The sequence below is a fragment of the Dipodomys spectabilis genome, unplaced genomic scaffold (genome assembly GCF_019054845.1).
Source record: "Dipodomys spectabilis isolate Male_0828 unplaced genomic scaffold, ASM1905484v1 ptg000096l, whole genome shotgun sequence".
In the NCBI taxonomy this organism is placed as follows: Eukaryota; Metazoa; Chordata; class Mammalia; order Rodentia; family Heteromyidae; genus Dipodomys; species Dipodomys spectabilis.
Window position 1 is genome coordinate 24,338,193 of NW_024870773.1, and position 26,351 is coordinate 24,364,543.

At 47.2% G+C, this 26,351-nt stretch overlaps 1 protein-coding gene across 1 annotated transcript in view; it reads right to left on the bottom strand.

Moving 5' to 3' along the window:
* LOC122113003 (phosphofructokinase, platelet) overlaps positions 1 to 22,858 on the bottom strand; it is a 60,466-nt gene extending 37,608 nt beyond the window's left edge. The window contains exons 1-2 of the mRNA XM_042685892.1: positions 22,662 to 22,858; positions 7,165 to 7,238 (exon numbers count right to left, since the gene is read on the bottom strand). Of these exons, the coding sequence (XP_042541826.1) occupies positions 7,165 to 7,238; positions 22,662 to 22,773 (186 nt within the window). The 5' untranslated portion in view covers positions 22,774 to 22,858. The remainder of the gene's footprint in view (positions 1 to 7,164; positions 7,239 to 22,661) is intronic.
* Positions 22,859 to 26,351: the final 3,493 nt, after the last annotated feature.

The following is a 26,351-nucleotide window of genomic DNA, read 5'->3' on the forward strand; positions in this document are numbered from 1 at the left end:
TCAGTCCCTCTATGCCATTTTCAAACTGAATGTGCCCTGAGGTGAACAGAAGATTTCCCTTTTCTCTTATTTTCTGAATTTAGATATTGCTTTAAGAAGACTTTAGCTTCGAAACAAATTCCTTTACTGGTGAAGAAAAAACATGGGCAAGTGCCTTATAAAAGTACAGCCATATATTTTGGTCAGTAAAGTGTTTTCCAATACACGAGTTTGATCATTCCATACACCATGGGTGTGTTTGGTACGGGAAGCAATGGAAAAATAAGAAAGGATGATTTCATTTGCTCTACAGTCAATGCTCTCTACACTTGTGGCGAGTTGCTAGGAAGTGACTCATTCTTTAACTTGCAAAGTCATTCTGCCCTGGAACATTTCAAAACTGACTGCCAACTGCAGCTTTATGCTTTTACTAATAAGAAGTTGGTACCAAATTAGGAGGAAGGATTTTACTCAAGTGTATTAGAATGTTAAGAGTTCAGAAAAGGTTTTTTTTTTTTTTCTTATTGAAGTAGAAGCAGGCTGAATACTCATTTCAATACAGCAAAAATATTTTTCTAAAATTCCCTTTTGGAATGTGCCTTCAAAGCCAGTTTTATGATTCAGCTAAGAAAAACAAACCATAAAGCAGTACAACTGTGCTTACTTTTTAACCAAGGAAATACTATCAAGTCTTTTTGACCCTAATTCCTAAAGTGAATCTAAAAGCCCCCGAGCCACTGAAAAATCCATCATCTAGCTGCTGATCACTTGTTAACATCTCTAAGAACATGCAATGGACTGAAGTCATTCATTTTAATTTCTTGTGTGAAATCACTTGGAGCAATGTCAGAATAAGGACTCTGCTAGTTGATATTTGTAGACAACAGAATTTTACTCAGGGGAAATTTTGACCAGTAGCATTAGTCAATTGTTGGGCCTACCATAAATAGACAGCTAATAGTCAGCTTGTGGGTAGTTTTCTGTTTTAAGAAATCTAATGTCTTTTTTCTCTTCCTGGGGGGCAGCGGGGGAGTATCTGTCGTGGGGGTTGGGCATTGTCCCTGGCAAAGCTACTGCTCTATCACTGAGTCACATTATCACTTCCTGTTTCCTGGAGGTTAATTGGAGACAAAGTCCCATGAACTTTCCTGCCCATGATCCTCAGATCTCAGCCTCCTGAGTATCTAGGCTTACCTCCAGAGCCTGGATTAAAAAGAAATTAAGATTCAAAGCCCACAGGGAAAGTACAGTCACATGTTATGATGAAGTTAAGCATTTTTCTCACCAATCTTGTTTGATGAGCTGTGCACCAATGGCTCACTCTTGTAATTTTAGCTAATCAAGAGGCTGAGATCTGAGTTTGAAGTTCAAGAACAACTTAGGCAGGAAAGTCCATAAGCCTTTTATCTTCAATTAACCAGCAAAAAGTTGGACGTGGAGGTAGGGTAGAGCACACTAGCCTTAAGTAAGAAGGTTAAACAAGTGCATGAGGCCCTGAGTTCAAGCTCCAGCACAGGAAAAGGAAACAAAACTTTTGTTTGACGGAGCTGTATGTCTTCTCACCCAGAAGGCGCTTTCTTCCAATTCAATTTCCTAAATTTTTCAGTTACAGAACTTGAGAGGAAGTAAGCAGAGAAAGCTCAACAGCCATCTGGTCCTACATTTAGTTAATACCACTGCTCAAAGCCAGGTGCTCAAGAAAAAGGAGCAGAACGAAGCTCTCCATGCCAGCAGTTTTCTTCGAGGTGCAGGGTTGTGACTCTTACTTCCCCCACAGGAAATCCACTGCAGAATCTGAGAGCACAGAGTTCCTCCCCTGCACGCTGATCACCACCAGGGTCCAAAGCTAGGCTCTCAGCCAGAGAACCTAACAGTCAGCCTGTAACAACGTGCTTGCTCCATGGAAAAATCCCCATAGGAAAAGGTGCCTTCAGACTTGCCCTTGTCTAACCTATGTTAGACCAAATCCGCTCTAACACAGGTTACAACACCACTGATCACTGTATGGTCCTGTACTTGGTGCTTTGGCACACTAATAATACACCTATTTAGCCCTCTGGCATTACTAGATTTAAGCCAAAGCTAACAGCCCTATGTATGCACAATTTCAGGGAAGTGATTATAAAGCCAACAGACACAGGAAGAACGATGAAGCTCAGCATTCCTCCTCCACAGCCACGGAGAAGTCCTTGATTGTACAAGGTTGACGAGCTCGCTTCAATGTCATCAGTGGAGGTCACTGGTCCCATTGAGACAATCATGATAGCAGAAGTAACAAAGGCCCGGGAAAGAGCTCAAATCCTTTGCAGTGTGTGTGTGTGTGTGTGTGTGTGTGTGTGTGTGTGTGTGTGTGTGTGTGTGTGTGTGTGTGTGTGTGTGTGTGTGTGTGTGTGTGTGTGTAGGCATGCACGTGTGTGCCAGTGCCAGGGCTTGAACTCAAAGTCTAAGCCCAGTCCCTGAGCTTCTGTGGGCAAGGTAGCACTCTACCACTTGGGCAACAGCTCCACTTTCAGCCTTTTGGTGGTTAACTGGAGATAAGAGTCTCACAGTCTTTCCTGCCTGGGTTGGCTTTGAACCACAACCCTCAGATCTCAGCTTCTTAAGAAGCTAGAATTACAGGCATGAGCCACTGCACCTGCCCTCTTTTACAACTTGACTGACTTGTAACTAGACTGTCCGAAGTTCTATGTCTAACATGGGTAGTGCTGAAGATCGGCACAGACACATGAAGAAAACAGCCTACGAACTGGCCTAAGTCAAGCATTCAATAAAAGGCAATGCTCCTATCTATATTTACCATTTCTCTAGAAATATACCAGTCAGTGCACAGCGAAAAGCCAGGGTGTGCAGGGGAGGGTGGGGGAGACCTAGGTCACATGACCTGACCGCAACTGTGAATCCATTTAACGGCCTTCAGCCACACAGTGGATGTGAAGTGGGTTAGGGCTGTGGACACAGCAGTTTGGTGGTAAACAGAGGCACAGGAGACATGTTCTGTTAACCACTCAAGCACTACTACAACTATTTTTATTCAGACATAGTTTCATAGTTTTGACTTTAAGGAAGTTCAAATATACAAAATAGGATGCTTGGACCTCAGAGATGTGCCTGAATAAGAGGCACGGGTCACACCAAGAACCTACCCGGGGTAAAGTGGAAATCCAAGCCAGGAACAGGACGGGTGGATGCAAGGGAAGAAAGAGAGGGAGGAAGGGAGGAAGGGACGGACGGAGGGTCGGAGGTGGGGTGAGGGAGGAGCACATGGGTCAATGGAAGCCAGCACCGCTGCACGATGCTGTCCTGTCTGACAATCTCACTGGGCTCCACATCCTCCCCCAGCTGTAGACCCAGCCCAGGGCACGCAGGGTGGCAAGGGGAACGGATGCCACCAGTTCCGAGCACAAAAGCAGAGGTTGGGAAGGGCTATGGGGTTTGCCATCTGCTTGGCACTTGGCACTTTTCAACATGGGAAGGAGAAGGAGGAGGTGGTGTGTCTTATCCAAAAACAAAATAACAATTGTGCTGGTAGAGGAAGGGAATCTGTTAAGAAGGGGGAAGTGATGCCAATAAATCAGTGACTCCAAAGTATTCATTGTTAGTATTTTATGGCCAGCCCTAACACTGGGACCCAACACAAGAAAACCAGCCTGGGTCAGACGCGGACCACCGAAGCACGGAGAAGGGCAAAGAACCCCCCCCCCCCCAGATGAGCTGCCGAAAGGATCAGAATTAGCCCTAGCTTTTTTCCAGGGTTTAGAAGATGAAAGACGAACTAGTATTTACAAATGGCTGGGGTGGATCAGTTCCAAACCGTTTTAAGTTCCTTAAAGATGAAAGATGGCTTTAAGTTAATCCTGTATATGTAAAAAGCAATGAGAATGGTTCGTTTAAAACACTGCAGCTTAACCTTCAATAGTAGGATATTAAACCCAACTAAAAACAACGAGACATCTATTTGCGGGCAGCCATGGGCAGTGGTGCCAGGCTGACTTAGTGACTCTTCTACCTGCCCTGGGCTAGATCCATCTGGAACCCAGAAAAACTGCCCTGGACACAGGCTTTCTACAAGGCATTTTCTGTTCTTCTACTCATCACTTCCAAGAAGGCAAAGTCTTGGTAGGCTTTCAAGGAAACAAAATCTACTTTAAGATAAATAAAGAAAAAAGAAACAAACAACTGGTCTATGAGGTAGGATGGAAGAGTGTATTCCAGCAGCCTTTTGCATCTCTCACCAGAACGGAGCCCGGGGCTCAGCACGTACCACACGTAGCCCTGGCCCAGATTTAAAACTCTATAGCCAGATGACTCAGAGCATCTCAGCCTCAAGTGCCAGGCTTGTACCAGAAATGCCAGTGTCCTCTAGAGAAAACAACGACAATAACAAAAACCTTTATGTAAATGATTAATACTTTTAAAACAGGTTTTGGTCTGTAGGTGACATGGAAAACTCTAGGTAAACTTAAAAGACTGGACTCCCTATGCTATTGCTTCTGTTTCTCTGGAGAACTCTAATGCAATAATGGAGAGAACAAATCTGGTTTACTTCAAAAGAAAGACTGAATGTTCTCCAGTGTGGGAGATATGCTCCTTATCAATAAGATGAAGTCTAGTAGACATAGATCTGGTGACATCTAATTGTCACAGGACATAATGAACAGTAACAAAAGGACAGACAACCAAATGCAAAACACTGAAATCTGAAAAAGCACTTAGTTATGTCAAAGACGAAATCTTCACTTAGTATCTGACTCAGCCCCTCCTCAACAATTTCAAATTAAATAAAAGTTGGCCCTTGGAGCCAGGAACTATAATCCTAAACACTCAGAAGGCTGAGATCTAAGGATTGTGGTTCAAAGCCAGTCTGGGCAGGGAAAGTCCACGAGACTCTTATCTCCAATAAACTACTCAGAAAAAGCTAAAGTGGTGCTGTGGCTCATGTGGTAGAGTGCTAGCTTTGAGCAAAAGCAGCTCAGGGACAGAGCCCAGGCCCTTAGTTCAAGCCCAAAGACCAGTACACACACACACACACACACACACACACACACACACACACACAATTACACAAGGTTTGCTAAGCTTGGTACTGTGGATGTGTGTGGCCAGTGGGCTCTGTGGGAGGGCCTTCCTTGTCCATCATCAGGTATGAGGTGGCAGCCTGGCTTTACCTACTAGTTATCAGAAACCATTCCCCATTCAACAAGGAGATCACAAAAAGTATCGCCAAACACTCTGTCCCTGCGAGTGAGTCTCTCTCTCTCATCCAGGACGGTGAATCAGAGGACTCCTCAGACCCCTGCAGATGGGAAGTTGTAGCATGGAGAAAGTAAGCAGTCCACAAAGGCATGGTATCTCTGTTAAGGAATAACTGAAATAACTCCTTCCTTCCCTTCCTACTGGCTCCAGAGCCAGTGCCACCATCGAGTCCATGACTCACAAAGCAGCTCCACTAGGTGCGTGGTGGCTGCACAGAAGACAAGCAGACAAGACAAGGGTCCAGAAGCCATGACAGCCGCACCATCTCCAGGAAAGACCAAGGCTTAGTGTTGGAAAGTGCTGCTAATCTTCCACCTTGTGGGGTTTTTTTCTTTTTCTTTTCTTTTTTTTTGCTACTCCAGTTGACAGTGAGAGACAGACAGACCTACAGAGCTTCACACCACCCACATATGCAGAAAAGAATAGCAAAAAGGCACCAAGCATGTTCAGATGGAAGATCCTGTGTGCAGACTTGAAGGTAACGAGGGGAGGAGGGAAGGGGAGGAAGGAGTATGCACATCCATGCTAATGCGTTCATTCCAAATCAGTAAGCAACGGGATGAAAGCCATCAGGGCCGCAGCCCAGGAATGGAAATTCACAAGTGCAATTTGACCTTAACATGAGCCAAAACTACAGATTGGCAGTGGTTTGAAACCATTATCCTCCGAACCATGAGTCTGAACGGTTTAGAACCGTTGTTTTAAAATTATCCCAATCAGATTAATTCAACCAGGCACCATACAACCACGGTCTAATTAAACGAAGCGAAGCCAAACATGGGAGAAGGCTTCTTTCCAACAAGGGGTAAAACAAATGGTTACAGGACAATGAGCAAAGAATGAGTCGCTTTGCAGGAGGGAATGGTGACTTAGCAAATAGACAGGGACCCAGCCAGCAGGGAGAGCAGAGAGAGCTCTGGCAGGGACAGAGTTGGGGATGGGGGTGGGTGGAAGAAGTTCCAGAAATCACTTTGACCACCCACATCCACTGCAATGATCATGAGCCAGTGCTATGCCTTGGGATCACAGCAGGGTGATGATGGTTGAAAAATGGAGACTAATCTAAATTTTCCTAGGATGTAAGAACCACAGAATCTAAACTAGTCATAACTGCAGGGGGAAAACCATAAACATGTTTTGTATGTATGTGCATGTGTGCATGCTGTTTCTGTGTTTTCTGGTTTTTGAGACAAGGTCTTACTATGTAGACCTTGATCTCAGATCCTCCTACCTCCTGCAGCGATTACAGGTGTGTATCCCCACACTCAGATGGTTACAATTTTTATAATGTTTATGTTTCCTTCTAGTCTTTTTCAGACACAAAGCTGAGAGGAATCAGATCTGAATACTAGCGCTTATTCAGGAAGTGTATTTTACAAATGAATATTACCTATTGTTAAAGCTAGCTCTATTAACATTTTAGATATGGAAAAAAATTAAATCCTGAATTTGCCGGTTCTTGAAATAAAGCAAGGGGTTAAACTATATGAACACCTTCTTTCTCTCCAGAGATTACTTATTTCTAAGCTGCCAGGACCTCAGCCGCTGGACACAAAGCCACAGTCTTCATTGTCAAGCTAAGGGTTGAGCAGATAAGATAGTAGGGAAGTGGTTTGCATTTTCTACTAATGGTGGCTGTTTCTCCCCCATTTCTCTTAGTATTTACTCAAAATCAGCCCGTTCCACATGGTCACACCCCTTTCACAGAAATGAGAATTATCTGCAGTGACTGTCCCTGTAAATCAGAGGCAGGAAGTCTGATAGCAGAGTGACTTTTGTGCCCTTATCTTCTTTGCTCCCCCTCACTTCCTGTGCTCCAGCTGGTACAGGCAGGCTCCTCGTGAAGACAGGCTTGCAAGCCCCAGGGTCCCAGCAAGTGGGAGGCAGGCATGGCTGAGTCAAAGAAACCCCAAGTGGGAAGCAGACACTGACCTCATATATAAAGTACACTTTGGCTCCCACGTATATCCCCATGCGCACCACAGCGCGGACAGCAGCATTCATACCTGCGAATGGAAAAGAACAAAGGTTACTGAGAAGCACAGGGCTCGTGCTGGGTCGGCCATTAATTAACCAAGACCTGGGTCAGCTGCGGAACCTCCTATTTCCTAGCGTGAAGAATGACGAGGACACATGCCTTTAGTATTAATTCGAGCATTAAGAATTATATGCCAGGCACTGGTGGCTCACGCCTGTCATCCTAGCTACTCAGGAGGCTGAGATCTGAGGATTGAGTTTTGAAGCCAGTCCTGGCAAGAAAGTCTGTGTGAAATTATTATCTTCAATAAACAACTAAGAAAGGCAGAAGTGGAACTGGGGCTCAAGCGGTAGAACACTAGCCTTGAGCACAAAAGCTCAGTGACAATGCCCAGGCACTGAGTTCAAGCTCCAAGACCAGCACCAGAAAAAGAAAAAGAAAAAATATTTTTAAAAAAACCTACAGCACATAGAAAGCAGGGCCCCTAGTCATCCCAGGGTTCACAGCTGGGGTAAGGGGGGGTACGGTGGAGGGGGAAGAGATACCCTATGAAAGAACCACAACAGCCTCAGTTCAGATTACTGCTTCTGACTTCTGACTGGTACAGATTTTAGATAACTCCAATCAGCCAGAACAAAACAGTAAGCCAGTTAGGTAGTAGATCACACTTATAATCTCAGAAGTCTGAGATTGAAGGATAGGAAGGCAGGCAGGGAAACAAATCCCATATTCTTATCTCCAATGAATGAGCAAAAAGATGGAAGGAAGAATGGATGGATAGATGGTTAGATAGCTAGATAGATAAAGACAGACAGAAAGGTGTGTATATGGGAGGGGGAGAAAATGGGTAGCCAAATTAAAAGAAATGGATACCAAAAAGGGCAGTTGGTCTGTGATTGAAGACATATAAAACTAATCATTTTATCACCAGCTACCAGCAGTAAAATAAATAAATAAGGTAATTACTTAAAATACATAACAAATGCCATTTTATTGGAAGACAGACAAAACCAGCTCATAAATAATCACGTCTATTTTTTTTTTTACCATCCAGTGTGTTTACTTGTAGATTTACAGGCATATTCTAGTTACCACAAATGAGGGAAACCATGCAACTTATGTTTCTTTGGGTCTGGCTTATTTCACTTAATATAATTTTTCCGAGTCTTTCCATTTCTTTATGAATGGTCCAGTGTCATTTTTCTGATGGGGGAGAATAGCATTGTGTACATAAACCACATTTTCTTGATCCATTCATCCACTCCAAGGCACCTAAGTGATTCCATATGTTGTCTATGGTGAACAATTCTGCAGTGAACATGGTTGTGCTGGTAACTTTAGTGTGCGGTTGTCTGTGTTCTATTGGATAAATGGCAAGGAGTGGAACTGCTGGATCATGGTGGAAGTCTTTAGACCTTCACACAGTGACACCAAAGGAGGATATTCAAAGGAGCAGATCACAAGGCTCAATACCTATGTGTGTATGATTATATAAAATAATACTTATCAAAATAAACTCTAAGAAATGGAAAAAAGAGTTTTGTTGGTGGTGGTGCAGTTCTTGTTGACTTTTTCTTCTGTCTTGTTTGTTAGTTTATTTGTCTTTGGGAGGATAAGAGGAGACACAGAAAAGATAGGGCAAAGGGTATATAAATACAGCAGTGAAACTCACTAGACACTGTATGGAAAAGGAACTATATTCAACTTGTGAGTGGGAATGGGAGGGAAAAACTGGGAGAGAGTGAGGGAAGGGGTGACATTCAAAAAGTAATGTATTCATACCAATTTTGTAACCGTAACCCATCTGCACATTACCTTTACAATAACAATTAAATTTATTACCAAAAAATCATGCCTAATCAAGATAAATCCAGGATATTTTCTACACTAAAAAAAGTAAGAGCAAGGGCTGGGAATGTGGCTTAGTAGTAGAGTACCCGCCTAGCACGCATGAAGCCCTGGGTTCCATTCCTCAATACCACCTAGACAGAAAAGGCCAGAAGTAGCGCTGTGGCTCAAGTGATAGAGTGTTAGTCTTGAGCAAAAGAAGCTCAGGGACAGTGCCCAGGCCCTGAGTTCAAGAACCAAGACTGGCAAAAAAAAAGAAAGAAAAAAAGTAGCAGTATGTAATGTCTTACCATATAATCATTAGACTCAATTTTGCTTTCCAGATGCAAACTTACTTGAACATCACCCTCTCTCTGTTGGCAGCACAGAAACTGAAGGAGAATCCTGAATCCTGTAAGTAACAGACTGAGGATGGGGTCCAAAGAGGTGTGGAATTGGGGCCTCCGGAATGCACCTGACCTTTCCATATCTGCCTCCTCTATAGATTTAAACTCCAGAAGGAAACAAGAGCCAGAACTAGAGCTGCTGCAGGATGTGGCATTAAAGTCACAGTTTTTGCTAAGTAAGTGCACAAACAGAAGGACTCTGGTTCTCTAAGAATATCCAAATTTGGGTAAACTTGAGTGAATGGGCTGAGAAGATTGTTTAAAAATTCCTGAATAACTTGTGTCCATGTGCTCCAGGCTGGAACAAGACAGTTGCTACAGAAAACCTATGCTGTTCAGGGACAGTATTTATTTGGCTGAGAAACTGCAGATAAACCCACGTTCATACAAACAGTTAAGGCCTATTACATATGCACACAGACATGCAGCAATTTTATTACTTCATATCCAAACCTAGTTTACTACAATGTCTCAACAGCCATCTCTTAAGAAGATCAGACTCAGTATTTTTAAAATGCAATGAATCCTACAGATCATTTTCTCTTCCCTCCATACTCTCTCACTGGGCAGTACCATTTTCTTTTGTCACTCAAGCTGGATACAACTAAACCCCTCAGCAGCTCTTGTTCATTAAAATGAATACTTTTCCTAACAGCAGGTGCTAGCTTGCCGTAAGTAAGGGAAGGAAAAATGAAACCTAAAATGTAATTCAACTTCCCGACTCATAGACAATCTCAACCCTGTAGATTGGGCCTGAAATCTCTTACAAGCAATCTCAGTAAGGACTAAACACCCAAAGGCTAGCTGTGTGGTGCTCACCACTTTCTTCCTGTCTACCGAAAGCATATTTGGAAACGGTCAGTCCATGAATCAACCAAAAGCAGAAGAAAAGCCTGGCAGGTTTGCCTCTATTTCACGTGTTACTGTTCTAAACTGTTCTCTCTCAGTCACTGTACGATCATCTTGGGTTCCAGGAAGGACAGGACAGGATAATATCATTTATGATGAGAGCTAAAACTACGCCTAAGGAACAACAGGGCCTTGAGGGACACACTACCCCCTAAATGAGGATAATTACCTATAATGACCAGACTGGAGGAAGAGAAGTCATCTCCAGGAAGCTAGATTGCTCCCCTCAGGTGGTAGATAACAGACATTCATAACTTCTCTGGAACTGGGAAAAACAGAACAGAGATAATGGCCAGCCAAGCCCTCACTGGAACTCTTAAACTCTTTTGACTCCTGCCCCTAATATCTCTTCTATTAAACCTAATGTCGAGTTTATTCCCAGAAGATGGCTTACTGACCACTAAATGAATCTGAAGTGCCATCTTCCCATGGCATGTCTAGGCCAAGAACTCTTTGCCTTTGCCTTCTTTCCCAACAAACCTTTCTATTATTTTCACTATGTTTGTGCCATGCCTAAATCCTTCTTCTCACACAAGAGAATTGTGGTTGATTAGCTGCGCTAAATTTCCAGTAACAACATTTCTTCTTGGATCTCAACAAATCCCTCTGACAGCTGCACCAGGTGCTAGACAGAACAATTCAAGCCATTTTTTTTCTCTTGCCTGAGTTTTCACAACTGACTTAGCTATCTTCTTTATTCCTGAAGACAAATTGAGGATAAGATAAAAGCGACAAAATACTCTGTCTACTACTTGAAGAACTTCCTGTATGTCGTTTCCTACTTGTCCCCGAGCTCCGTATTGCAACCTTTCCACAAGTCAGAGTCAAAACGGGACATACTTAATCCCTAGCTTCCAAGCCAATGCATCGAGTTTGTTACCAGAGCAGTTAGGGCAGTTATAAACCTCATTTCCTTGAGTCTGACAAGAGAAGAACTCAGGCAAGAGGTGAACATAAAAGTGCTAGGAGAGTATATGAGGGGAAAAAAAGCACTGCAGAGAAAACATAAGGAGGCATATCCATGCCAGGAAAAGACAGCACTTCAGCCTGTCTCTGCCATCTTGATCAGACTTCCTCATTCAAGAGTTTGGCCTTGGGTAACACAGTGACAGTTAGATGGCTTTCTGATTGGTGGATCTCCTTTCTGTTCCCTGGAAAACTGTGACACCAAAGATTTATTATCCTGTCCTAATTTCCTCATTCTTTTGTCCTGGCTTTCCTCACTCTTTTATAGACAGCTTCGTTTCCTCCATGTGTGTGGTTGTTGGGCAGGTTTTGGTCTTTCATTCTCCAGCCACCTGCAGCCTGTCCTAGCCTGAATTCCCTGATTGTCTGCATTCATATTATCTATATGTTTGGGACATATTCTCTATCAATAAGGATGTTTCATTCTGCAAGCATGCATACCTGCTCCTTACCTGGATTCCTAGGGTTTGTGGAAGAAACGTCGGTGGGGAGTTTTGTGCCACTGAGGAGGGGGATGTTTTCTCTACTTGAACCTCAGCATCCACCCTGCCCGCACTCCTCCCTGGAGAGGATTCCTCCTCCCCAAGGCTCCTGTACCCCACTTCCATCTTTCTCCCTAACCAGACTCTCTTTTATCCTTCACAGACAGAACTCTCTCAGATGGGTGTGGGGGGGGGGCCTCTACTCTTTATTGCTGTGTGTGTGTGTGTGTCTGTGTGAGAGAGAGAGAGAGAGCGAGAAAGAGAGAGAGAGAGGGAGAGAGAGAGAAAGAGCGTGAGAAAGAGAGAGAGAAAGAGTGTGTGAGAGAGAGAACAAACTAAGACTTGAACTCAGGGCCTGGCTGCTGTCCTTTTAGCTTTTCCACTTGGCTTTTTTTGCTCAACTTGAACCATAGTTCCACTCTTGACTTTTTCTGGTTAGTTGGAGATCAGTCTCATGGACATTCCTGCCCGGGCTGGCTTTGAACCATGGTCCTCAGATCTCAGCCTCCTGAGTAGCTGGGATTATGGGACAGAGTTTTTCATTTGAACATATAGAAGCATCTCTTCACAATTACGCTATAGCCAGTAATGGTTAAATTAACCAGCAGATCTGTATATATAATGTGCCAACACAGGGCACCAAGCTGGTAAAGGAGCCACCCACTCCATGTCCATAGCTCTTACACTCCTCTTCTCTCTGAAATCCTCATCTGCACTGGATCTCTCATAATAATAATAAGTAAACAACCTTAAATATTTAGAACAGGTACATGGGGAAAAAATGACAGAAGGAATGAAAACACTAACAGCTGGACATGAAAGAGAAGGCAGGCCCCAGGAGACACTGGTGCAGAACAAAACTGTGTTCCCACTCCAATCTGCATCCTATTAATCCTGAACCCTTTCCGGGTCGCCCAGCCTGACCTGGGGGGAGAGCAGTAGGATCATCTCAAATCATTCACCTAGAACCTGCAGCAGATCTGACTGGCTCCAGGCAGGACATCCCCAGGGCTTCCCAAGTGGGCTCTGAGAGGTCACAATTCTGAGGGGCTCTTGATTATCGTGCAAGCCACACTTTGAAAGACCAGCTCCAAACCCCAGAAGGCCCGCATCAACTCACAAAGCTAGCACGATAGTCAAACCCCCTAAACCAGCACCTTTCCCCGCCTTTTGGTAGCATTGGGATTGTGGCCCAGCCCCACACCACCTCACTCCTAGCCAAAGTGCTATGGCCCAGAGCGTGTCTGAAACCTCAGGAAAAGCCCTGGTCCCTCTCTGGGGAGGGAGAGGGAGGGAATGAGACAACTGGGGGGCTCTGAGAGGATAAACTGCTTAGAAGAAACAAAATGAACATAGGGCCAAAGCTGCAGTTCAAAGCCCAGTCCTATTTTAACTGTTAAGGCTTCTCCATGTCCTTCCTCACAATGAAAGGAAACTCTGCAGGAAGAAGGCTTGCTGGGGCCACATTTCTGTCTAATTGGTAGGGAGTCTAGCTTTTAGGCTACACCTTTGAATTCGGGTACATCCTGGCCTCATAGGTTGTGGTCCAGAAAGCAGAGCCTTTTCTGAGAAAACTCATAAGGGGTATGCAGAGTGCTGGGCCCTAGAAAGATAGGAAGCAAAGAAGAAATAAACCACTGATCTAGACACAGACTCTTATAAGGCGAGTCTTTTAAAAGTCAGGTTTTAAGGTTTCTGGTATGAGAGTTTTCTGTCTTCATTTTGTCTAGGGCTGTCCATGAACTCAGCACCAGGTCATTTGGAACTGAGGGCAGTTTCTGGATTTTCCACTGAACATTCAAGCCACTGTGTTTCATAGGAACAATTCTGGCATGGTTGGGGTAATTTCTTCACTTCTGTTTTGGTTTTGGTAGAGCGATCTGGGAACAGAAACAATGTTCATGAGGTTTCGGTAGGAAACATGTAATCTTCCTAGCCAGGGAGAATCTTAATAGCTGGAAATTATCTTCCACGTTGTTTGCCAAAATCAAATCCCCAGTCCTGAGGGAAGGTACAGTCTTGCTATGGGAAATAAAAATGAAAGTTAGAGACAGGGAAGGAGTAGGAAAGTGGAAAATACATGACAGTCAAGAGCAGTAGAAAGGTCAAGCTATTCAATTATTTTTCTGGATATTCCATATCTACTTATAAATCTTTAGTAGGTTCTACAAGATCATTTTCTCTTTCAGGTTACAGTCTTTCATGTGCCTGGTTAAGAAAGTGTTAAGTAGGGGCTGAGAAGGTGGCTTATTGGTAGAGCGCTTGCCTTGCATGCTCGAGGCCCTGGGTTTGATTCCTCAGCACCACATAAGCAAAAAGAAAAAAGCCAGAAGTGGTGCTGTGGCTCAAGTGGTAGAGCGCTAGCCTTGAGCTGAAATGCTAAGGGACAGCGCCCAGGCCCAGAGTTCAGGCCCCACGACCGGACCCAAAAAAAAAAGAAAAGTAAGTGTTAAGTAAATCCCGTATTTACTGTATAATACAATTCAGATCTAGTACCAGTAAATGGTGTATTTATCACCTATGCCAAGGTGGCCTTCCCTTCCAAATGGGATTCTGTTCTGATAATGTTTAAATTGTATTTTCACATGTTTAACACTTGAGGAGACAACATGGCTGGTTACCCAGATTTGATCCTAATATTGTACACATGTATAGAACACCTCCCACAAGTTAAACATCAACATCATATACCATTTACAAAATGAAATTAAAATACAAGGAACTACTGACCAACGAAATGATTTGGGCTCGGCATTTCACCATCCATATCCTCTCAAGAGTGTAATAACTTTGACTTGACCCTGAAGACAGGATCTATCAGCACGGATTTACTATGGTCAATAATTAAAATTCCTTTCTGAGCAATAAAGTCATGTCACTCATGCCTTCTACTGGTTTCTCAAGAAATAAACTAAAAACATGACCTACACAAGTCCAGGCAAACTGGACTTGTGCATAATATTTAAATAATGCAGGTCTGGAAGCCGGAGATATCCCAAGGGGATTTCGAGCTCCCTTATGGCTCACAACTACCAAGCTGGAAGTCACTCTAGCCTCTCTGACTGCCTAATACTCCAAACCATCGGTTCAAGTCAGGGAGAACTTTAGATGAGACAAACCTGTAAAGGGTCTTCCTTGTTCTATCCATTGCATACACACAGACAAGGGTCTATCCCTTCACTGACCTAATGGGAAGACTTGACCTTGGTAGAGCTTGCTACAGTCAGGAAAGACCAATAAAAAGACACTGAACAGCCAGGCACCGGTGGCTCACGCCTCTGATCCTAGCTATTCCGGAGGCTGAGATCTGAGGATCATGGCTTCCAGTAAGCCTAGGCAGGAAACTTATCTCCAATTGACCATTAAAAGGCTGGAAGGGGAACTGTGTGTCAAGTGGTACGGAAGAGGGTTATATAGCTTTGAATGGAAAACGACAGTGCCTGGGCCTTCTAGCAGACCAAAAATGAAATAAACAGGATAAGCAGACAAATGATACTCACCAGAAGGGGAGAGCTAGCTCAGTGGTAAAGTGCTAGCTTATCTCATGGGTTAAAAGGACATTTATGCTAAAGAGAAAAATGACAAGCCAAGTAGGGCTGGGGGCCTGAGGATGTAGAGATCATCAACAGAGAAGCTGGAGCGGTGATGTGTGAGGCAGGAACGGAAGAAGGTGAGGGAAGTTGGCCAAAGGGAAATCTTGAGGCAAGAGCTTGCCTGGAGAGCACTGTGTTCCACTGACCAGGGCAAACGTCATGACCTCTGCCAGCTGCCTCCCGCATGTTCTCAGAGCACTGGCGGAAATGCTCACAGAGGCATCGTTTACATCTAGGTGGAAAACCACCTGAAAGCCCCTTCCATCAGAGCAGCTCTGGTCATGGATGTCTGGTCCAAACGGAGAAGGGCTGGACATGTCAGTACTCACTAGAGTTGGCATGGAAAAAACTTTTTAAGCATCATATTAATAATTAATGCAACAACTGATTATGTGTTGAAGTCACAGGCCAGAGAAGTAGCTATGAGATCAACTGACATTACCAGCAGTGGCTCACGCCTGTAATTGTAGCTGCTCAAGAGGCTGAGATCTGAGGATCATTGTTTGAAGCCAACTTGGACAGCCAAAGTACATGAAACTCTTATTTCCAACTACCAAAAAGCTAAAAGTGGAGCCATGGCTCAAGTGGTAGAGTACCAGCCTTGAGCAAAAACTATTCAGGAACAGTACCCAGACTCTGAGTTCAAACACAAGGACCAGCACAAAAGGATTTTTTTAAAAAATGACTGGCTACTCCAAAGGCAAGAGGATTAAGAGATTGAAGCTAGGCCTGGCAATGTTAGAAGACTATTTATCTCAAACACTACAGGGCAGGGGCATGTTTCGAGAGGAAAAGTCATTGCTTAGCAAGTCTGGGACCTGCAACCGATACAGGCCTGGACAGAGGAACCCTGGAACCTACTCTGTTGTACCTGATGCACCATGTACAACTTGCAACACCAATCAACATTCCATTACAGGTGATGCTTTCCTATGGATGCGTGGTTTACGGTTGTTTTCCCTTTTTTTATTTGCTACTATAACCATTTCTGTAAAAAGTAACTTCAAGAGCTGGGCACCAGTGACTCATGCCTGTAATCCTAGCTACTCAGGAGGCAGAGATCTGAGGATGTTCACAGAAAAGTCCTTGAGACTCTTATCTCCAATCAACTACCAAAGAGCCAGAAGTGGGATGTATAGCTTAGGTAGCAGAGTACCAGCCTAGAGTGAAAGAAGACGGTGCGTAAGGCTGAATTCAACTCAGTACTTGCACACACACACACACACACACACACACACACACACACACACACACACACACACACACAGAGAAGTACCTTCCTACCAACCTAAAATCCTTAGGAGTCTCTAAGCTCAAGCTCAGGCCTTCTGTCTCCACTCCATTCCAGAAAGCCTTTATCAGAGGTTGTCAGTGATCTGTACACAGCCAGCATCTCAGTTCACACAAGGTAAATCCAAAGGTCTCACCCCGTACCACTTCCTCCCAGTCCTGAAGGATCTGACACCCTGGGCTTCACCTCGTTCCCCAGCACTCCACTCCCACGTGAAGTTTCCTGGGACTTGTCCTAGAAACAGCAGCCCTTTGCCCTAGGCCCAGCTTCCTTCCTAGGTGGTTATAAAAGGTTGGAGGTGACTAATGAGGCCTCAGGGGTAAGAAATGACAGAGTTCCAACTGCTTCATTTTGCCAAAGCAAAGCGACCCTATCACTGATGGCAGAGAGCAGAGCCAGGCCCCAGGATATAAATAAATCTCTGACCAGTCTGTATTTTGCTCTGCCATGCTCTGTTTCCTCTCTGATCTAGACAAGCACAATTACAGGAATTCCAAGAAAGTACAATATGGCAGGAATGTGCTGTAGGAGACTAGATGATATGGGACCTGAGCCTCCTGGCAGATATTCTGTAACAAGTAAAAATACACCAGACAAAAGCTTGCTGGAAAGAGTAACTAAAAAAAAAATAAAAATGACTCAACTCTTTCCTTAAGAGAGCCATCTGCTCTCTATGTAGAGAAACACTTTCACCACCATCCTAACTGGCAGTGGCTGTACCCTTTCTATCTCCATGTCTGACTTGCTGCCTTAACTTCAGAGTTCTAACCTGAATGGTGTCTGACAACCCTGGCCCTTAATATGGTACAGCCCATTTTTATAACCCTCATTGCTCCCTAAATGGTTTGATTTCTCTATCAAAAGCTCTCAGAGCCACTGGTGGTGACTCACATCGGTAATCTCGGCTTCTCAGAAGGCACACTTGGGAGGATTACAGTTTGAGGCCAGTACTTGGCAAGGCCCTGCATGCGAACACCAGAAGGCCAACCCCTCAAAAGCTTTCATTTTTCTGTAACCAGAGGGGAAAACAGGCTTCCTCTTCCTTTTCTTTTTTTTTAAAGTAAGATGACAAGATGTCTAGCACCTCAAGATCTTCTGAATGTTATGTAAAAAGAGTTGTGTTCATAGGAAGTCACGCAAGTTATACTAAGGCGCTCACTCAGCAGAGGGGTTGCTCTGGAATTCTCCCATGCTGCCTCCTAGACTCCCTACATTTTTGCTGCATTATTTCCCACTAGAGCATAGGTGTGAAGAGTTCCAGGATAGCAGAAGGGGGCCTGGTGCTTTGTGAGGCCTACTGGCATCTCTATCTCCTTCCACCTTCCGGGGTGCTCAGGCAAGCACAGCCTAAACAGAACCCCGCGGTCATGGTCACCCCGTGTCATCCCAGAGGAACTGGTTTCAGGACATTGACCTCGTCATACTCAAAACCTGATGCTCAAGTCACTCCTATAAAATGAGGTGGTGTTTTGCTATAGACTTTTTACACCGCTGGGTGGTTGAAATCATTTGAAATAATCTCTACACTACTTGTATCTACGATACTGTTGTGTAAACTGTTGATATGTTGTATTAACTAGGAAATGATGATAGAAGGATGCCTGATGCCATATTATTTTTTTAATGCCGGTCTTGGGGCTTGAACTCAGGATCCTGCCTGTAAGCTTTTGTGCTCAAAACTAGCATTCTACCACTGGAGCCACATTTCTGGCTAGCTTAGTAGGTTCTATTGGAGATAAGAGTCTCATGGACTTTCCTATCTTGGTTAGCTTCGAACTGAGATGATCAGATCCCAGCCTCCTCAGTAGCTAGAATTACAGGCACAAGCCATTCGTGCCCAGCTTGCTGCCATTTTGAGTTGCGATGATAAAGGTACTAGACAGAGGGGCTACAGTTTCCTAAGTCAGGTAATGAGTCCATGGCCTTTTGGACAATGTCACCCCTTCCTTCACTCTCTCTCCCTTGATGCCATTTTTAAAAAAACAGTATTTTCAATCTGTGTTCGACTTGACTGGACTTATTCAGGACACACGAAGGTGTAAAATGAATGACCTAGCACCTGGCTCAGGTCTACAGTCCTAGACAATTCTGATGACAGTTTCAAAATTTCTCTCCTTAAAAAGCACTGGGCGTCCCACGTACCTAGGGCTTTGTGATGATTACAAGGTACTTCTAATTAGCAAGGCGTGCATCTACCTAAATGACCCCATGAAATAAAAATGACAGCTGGGCCTCTAGTCACCTGCCATTCTCCAGTGGTGATCCAGGAGGGGACAGGCAATGAAAGTTTGACTGTTTGGCACCTGCCACGTGCTGTGCTGGACAAGGGGACTTCAGTCCCACTGGGGAACGTTTCTGGGAGAGGATATTCAATATCCGTCTCCAGCCTGCCACCTCCTCCATTCAGCCACAGGACCTATGCTGTGGGACCTCAGGGAAGCTTGACTTGCTGAGAATAAGCTAGCACCAGGAAGCACTTCATGCCGGCCACATATCAAGCAGTTATTCTCACTGCAGTCTCAGTCTGCACTAATGCTGATAGTGCCATGGGCAACCCCAAAGAATGCACATGAGCTTTCTCCATGCACCAGGCTGCAAGAAGCTGCAGCCGTGTTGACAGCCACAAATCCTGTTTGCATGTGACACAAATGCTGATTGAAGATGGGTACTTAGTCAGGAGCAGCCTATCCAGCTACATGGACCTTCAAGGGAAGGTAATTTGATTCTGCAGCCATTCCTTGTAACCACAGAACATATGGGGAAAGTCTGTCTTAGAAACACTCTTCCGCCCAGGTGTCAGTGGCTCAGGCTCATGAGCCTAGCTCCTTGGAAGGCTGAGATTGGAGGATGGTGGTTCTGGGCCAGCCTGGGCAGAAAAAGTCCCCTCTCCACAGGAAGAAGGTGAACACTGGGGCACATGCCTGTAATCCCAGCCACTATGAGAAGCTTAAAATTGGGCAGATCACATGAAAGGACAGAGGATGAATGAATGCAGCAATAGGACTAACACTAGGTTGAACGTGAACTATACAACTGCGGCTGGGGATGGGAAAGAAAATCTGAGAGCAAGAGGAGGGGTGACATGGTCCAGAAAGAAATGTATTCTTTACCTGACTTATGTAACTGTAACCCCTCTGTACATCAGCTTATTCATAAAAAACCTAAAAAAATTGGACAGGCCAAGCCACTGTACCAGGGCAGGAGGTGAGACTCAACTCTAAATTTCACCAGTGAAAAGCAAGGCTGGAGATGTAGCTCAGCAGTACGGTGTCTCCCTAGCACACAAAAGGCCCCAAGTTCAAACGCACCAATAAAGAAATAAACTTCTTGTACATCAAATGTACAGAATACGTGGTAGGCACAGGGATCCCAGTATGGAACTGTAATATAATTTTCACATCTGATTAGAAGACTGCCCTTAAAAATAAGATTTGAACATTTATTTCTTAATCTCTACCAATGAACAAACTTTGCTCTCAGGGGAAAAAAAAATTAAGTTCTGAGAGAGAGTCAAGATAAAATGTTGAAAGAAAATTCATTTCAAAGCCTAACCCCACACGAAGGACCTGGGAATCTCCTACTCTTAAGTCATGTGTATCTCAAGACAGATAGAAATGCATGCCAACTCTCCAACTCCAAGATGAGGCTATGACAGTTTGAATGGAGTCTTCCACCCTGGCTAGAGAGAACGTCCACACAACTGGCTATGGCTGGCTTTCCCAGGGACGGCCCACATGTGGCGGGTATGAACAGGAGACCTTCTTGGATTGCATCTGCAAAGCTGGGAGTGGCCTTGCTCCATTAACCTGAGGCACGGGTCTGTACTTTTGGTTTTGCACGGATCTTTTCCCAATGAGGAGAAGAGGCATGGACCTGAGCTAATATTTCTAACTCCGGAGGAGTGGCAGCTCTGGATAAATATCAGAGAACACAGTGTTTCTGTCAATGACACCAATGCCCCCCCCCAGGCTCCTACAGACCTATCAAGTATTTTTTTAATATAATTTTTATTGTAAAGATACTGTGCAGAGGGGTTACAGTTACATGAGTAAGGTCATGAGTCCATTTCCTATCGAGCTATCGAGTATTTTAACAAACATCTGGACAGGGGTTTCAAAACAGATGATCAGTACGTTTTGGGTTTTGTTTGGTTGGGGTTCCCCCCCTTTCCCAGAACGGAATCTTAACGGTAAATTAACCTTGAAATGGTGACCTCGCAACAACTAGATTGGGCTCCAAGCTCCCGGTTCCTGTTCCTTTGGAGGGAGAGCTAAGTGCTTCTTGACTCTCCTCCCCCCTCATCCCCCACGCGCGAGGTCTCTCTCTGGCCCACGCAAGTGCTTTGGAAGGTTCCCTCAAGATCCCAGCCGGAGTGCAGATGCAACCCACCCACCCACCTCCTCGCCAAAGCAAACAGTTCAGGCGTTTACCGGAGAAACCCCGAGGGATCTGCGTCGTGATCTCCCTCCCAGGTCTTTCTGTCTGTCCACCCCCCAGCCTTGGCTGTCACATGCCCTTTCTGAAAACCCGCCTGGCATCGGGACGAGCTAGGCTGACGCGGGGATCCCCTTCCTGCCAACAACACCCTAACTCCCCACACCGACGCCTCCACCGCACCACGCTCGGCCGCCGAGCCCCGTGCGTGCGCGTGGGCGCCGGGGACCCGGGCGGGGCGCACGGGCGGGCGGCGACGGGCCGGGCATCACGTAGGCGCCCGCGGTGGGAGGGGCGGGGCCCTCGGCGGCTCCCCAACCTGAAGCACCCGTGCCGGCCCGGCCCCGCCCCGCTCAAGGGCAAGTTGAAGGTCACCTCGGGGCGGATGGGCGGCAGCACCGGGGCCCGACCCCGAGCATCCCGCCACCTCGTGCGGCCCGATCGGGAGCGGAAATACGGCGGGGGCCGGCTCGGGAGCACGATCCACTCCCAACCCCACCCCACCCCGTGGGCGGCTCCACTCCGGTCCCGGGGGTTGAACCTGGAGCCGGAAACCGCGCCACCGCCGTCCCCACGTGGACCCAGAACGTGGGCTCGGCCGAGCCCCGGCGCTGCCCTTGCGTTTACCGTGACATTACTCTTCACGGATCGCATCCAAGGGCCCCGGATCTCAGGTCCTTTCCACCCTGAAATCGGCCTCAAGGTTTGGGAGTGTGGGGGGGGGGGGAGGAAGAAAGGCGTCCCGAAGGCGGGTCGCGCCTTCCTGGTGTCCCACCCTCCCCAGCCAGGGGAAGCGAGCAGCGAGGGCCCAGGGACCCATTTCAGTTTTCAACTGTGACACAAGCCGGAAGAGCACTGAAGATCAGAGCGGAGGAAAGCCATTTAACAATAATAATAATAAGCTCCTAGCGGGAAACGCGAGGCACGGCCAGGACCCCCAGCGCGCGACCCCGCCGTGTCCCGCAATGCAGCAGCCGCCGCCGAGGCTCCGCCTGCCGCGCGCGGGGGGCGAGCGGGGGACGCGCGGGGCGGGAAGCCCCGTGGGGGACCCCGCTGGGATGGGGGGGGGTTCCCCGACGCTGCGGGGGTTCGGAGCGGGAGCAGGAAAAGATCGAGCTTGGCGGTGGTGGTGTTTGGGAAGGGACCCTCCCTCGCCCCTACGACTCAGCGGCTGCCCAAGCTACCAGGGGGATGCCAGGAGACGCCCCCCCTCTCCCGCCCATCTCCATTAACGAAACAAGCCTAGAGGCGGAAACGATCGGAGGGTGGAGGACCCCGCAGCTCCATCCCTGTATCCTCCGCGCCCCGGCCCCGCGGCCCCGCGGCCCGGCGCTTTCCCCGGCTCGCGTCACCACTGACGCGCCCAGGTGCCCGGTCTCCTTCCCGCCCCCCCCCCCCCCCGCCCTCGACTGATCCGACCGTTTCTCTCCCCGGATTCCCCGCTTCCCCGCCACCCACTCTCCGCAGCCCTTTCCACCCCCGCCACCCTCCTCCCCTCCGGGGGGTAGGGAGGGAGGGGACGGCGGGCGAGCCAGCGCGCACCTTGGGCATCCCCGCCGCTGGTCAGCACACCGATGGCCCGGCCAGCCCCGGAGAGGTGCTCCAGGTACTTCCCGAGGGAGCTGGTCGAGGACTCGGAAGTCACGTCGCCCATGGCGAGGAGACTGGTGGGGCGGACGCCGGATCGCTCCGGCGCGCAGCAGGCAGTGAGGACCTGACCCACGCGCGTCCGCCTCGGAACCGCCGCCCCGCCCGCTCCGGTCAGGGACCGCCCCCTGCCCCGCCCCGCTCCCCTCCGGAGGGCCAATGGGCGGCGGCGGAGGCGGGGTCAGGGGGGCGGGGCGGGCGCGGAGGGTGGAGAGGAGCGCGCGCACGCGGGAGCCCCGGACGCGGAGGGTCACCGCGCGCAGGTGGCGCAGCAGGTGGCGGCTGCTGCGGGCGGGAGATCGCGGGTGGTCGCGCCGCCCGCGGAGCCCCCCGCCTCGGCCTGCGCGGCTCGCGGCGGGCCGGGGCTGCTCCGGCTGTTGGGGTGGCGGTTTTGAAAGGGTCGCGGCGCGCCCGGATCTCCGCCGGATTCTCCCTGGGGGCGGCGCTCGCAGCGGAGGCATGACCCCCCCCTACACACACACCCCGATGTTTTTTTCCCGGGGGAGGGTGACCTGTCCGCCCCCTACCCCTGAATTTCGTCTTCAGCCTGAAACCTGGGTCTGGACGGGGACACGTGGGTGGGGTTCCCCGGGAACCGGGGCGTGCGTCTGGGACGCGCCTTGGCGCGGGAGCGGGGATCCGGCGGAGGAGGGCGTGGGGGGCCGCGATCGGACACCCGCGGGCGCAGGCCGGACACGCCCAGTGCAGCCCGGCGGCCGAGCAGCAAGGGTCCGGCGGAGGAGGGCTTGGGGGGGGCGCGATCGGAGACCCGCGGGCGCAGGCCGGACACGCCCCGTGCGGCCGGGCGGCTGAGCCACCCCTAGCCATGCTGAGACAGCATGCATGATCGATGATCGTGCGCGGTGGATCGCGCGTCATTTCTTAAGAAGCTTCTTAGGAAGCTCCAGGCTGCTCCGGAGCGGCCTTCCGGGTGGCCGGGGTCTCTATCGCTGATGATGCGGAAGCGAGATCCTCAGGTGACGGACTGAGAAATGGAAAAGACTGGGCGAAGGCTATAAAATCAACATAAGCTTTAAAAAAAATAAATAGGGCAGTCCTGAAAAATTAAAAATTAAAAAATATGGGATGTTTGCCTCGCCCACTGGCTTATGTAAGCATCAATATTTTAGTATGACAAAAAGGAAAGAAAAAAAAAAACTGCTGAGGATGAGGATGGATGAGGTCCGAATGGATGGAACCATCGCGGAAACCTGAATGGACTTGACAAGAAAGAGCCTGGCTGAGGGAGGCCCCGGAGGCTCCTGCCCCCTTTTCCAGTCGAATTTTCTGGGAATGCAGCCAGGGAATATGTATTTTTAACAAGATGTCTAGGTTTTCCTGTGGAGTGCAAAGTTGGAGAGAAGCTGCCCTAATGAATGGGAATGATTCCTGTAAAACAAAAAAAAAAAGAAAAGAAAAGGAAAGAAAGAAAACGTCCAGATCCCGGGTGTTCTGAAGATGTTTCAGGTACCACTGACTTCCAGGCTCTAAGCACCCAGCCACAGGGACTTCTGTGGATGGAAAGTGAGGATCTCTGCTCTAGAACTGGCGTGCTGATCATTCATGCTTTCCTTAAAGCAGTAATACTCCAAAAAATTAAAAAAAAAAAAAAAAAGATGGTGCACCCTGGATTTTATCTTAGCCAAATGCTTTTTATCTTCTAGCTGGTGTGGAACTCACAATCCTGCTGCCCTCCCCTCCCCCTTTCAGGGGATAACAAACATGGGCCAGCTTGTCTGTCATCAGGCTATTCCTTTCCGGCTGCTCTCTTTCTCTCTGAGCTTCGGCTACAGTGGCTAAGTGCAGATCACTTTTGTCCCTTGATAGATCCCTAAGGTCCATTTTCTAACGGGGCCATCTCCTTTCTGCTCATCCCTGCAGGCTGCAGTCCCTACAGACATCCTGACCTATTGAAGTGGCTTCCTGTCCAGCCTCGGGTGATGGATGGGTACAGGATGGAGGTTGGGCATGACAGGAGCTAACCTGAGCCTGAGTGGATGGGAAGGGCCTTGCTGGTGAGGCCGTGTACTGATCCAAAGGAGGGCCGCCAGTGTGCAGCCAGAAGGCAGAAGATGGGGAGGAGAAGGGAAAGGAAGAGAAAATCAAAGGGGGAGGGGCATGGGCAGCCAGAGGAAGGGAAGACAGCTTGAGACAAAGCAAAGAACTACCTGGCATACCTAAACTGGCTCTCTCCTCAAGTTCCCATACTATTTCTGTGTTTCCAACACACAAATATATTGAGATTGTGGGCTCTTCTTCCTTCTGTGTTTTCTTTCTCATGTAAGGTTTTTTGTTTGTTTTTTTGGTCAGTAGTGGGGCTTGAACTCTGGGCCTGGGCGCTGTCCCTGCACTTTTCAGCTCAAGGATAACACTCTTCCACTTGAGCCACAGTGCCACTTCCGGCTTTCTAGTGGTTTATTGGAGATAAGAGTCTCATGGACTTCCTGCCCCAGCTGGCTTTGAATGGTGATCCTCAGAGCTCAGCCTCCTGAGTATTGGATTACAGGCATGAGCCACAGGCACCCAGCTTCTCATGTAGCTTTATTTAATTTTCGCCTCAAATCTACCTTCTGTACTATAACTTCTCAGATTTCTACCAAATAGCTTTTCAAATAACCAAAGGGGAAAAAAAGCTTTCCAAAAAATACAGTTTTTAAAAAAAGCATTCAAAAGGCTGGGCAAGGGTGGCTCATGCCTATAATCCTACCTACTCAGGAAGCTGAGATCTGAGGATCATGATTCAACCCCAGTCCAGGAAGGGAAAGTCTGTGAGACTCTTTATCTCCAGTTAAACACCAAATAGTCAGAAATGGGAGTGTCCCTAGCTTTGAGCAAAGATGCTCAGGGACAGCACTCAAACCCAAGTTCGAGCTCCAGGATCAGCACACACACAAAAGTTTTAAAAATAATTCATTTGTACTTGTGTCTGAGTTTCTCTGAAATATGTGGCACTATTTCCTAATACTACTCTCTAAAACCCTTCCCTCAGTTGTATTTTGTCTGGGTGTATTTTTTTCCAAAAATGTACATGAGGTAAGGTGTAAAATTTAATTTTCCATATAAATAAAATATCAAAGATGTGTGCACGTTCTACTACTAGTTATAAACACTAGATGGCTTTCTCCTGACCATTGATTACCCATTACACATTTTCGGATTCCCTTTCTTCTTAGCTCTTAGCTTGCTTGACTTCATGGAAGATAAAATGCTAACTAATAGGGATGAATTCTAGGTTTCTCTTTCCATCTAAATATTCTGTTTCTTTTTCTGCTCTGGGATGCTGAGCTCTACTGCCTATAACCCAGAGATTTCTGGAAGAAAATCCAATTAGGAAACATGGTTGGGTTAAGTCTATGGCAGCCTCAATTATCAGGGTTCAGGAGACATCAGCAAGAAAACAGATCTTCATGCTCTGCTGCTCACTTGCTGGGGGGGGGGGGGTGGCTTTCTTCAGTTACATCTTTCATTGTCCTTGGACGCAATCAATTCGGTGCTCAGACACACATTAGGTCTCACGTGCTAACTTCCGGTGAGATAAATCAGTAGTTGCTGCCAGTTGGTGGCATGAATATAAACAGGTGATAC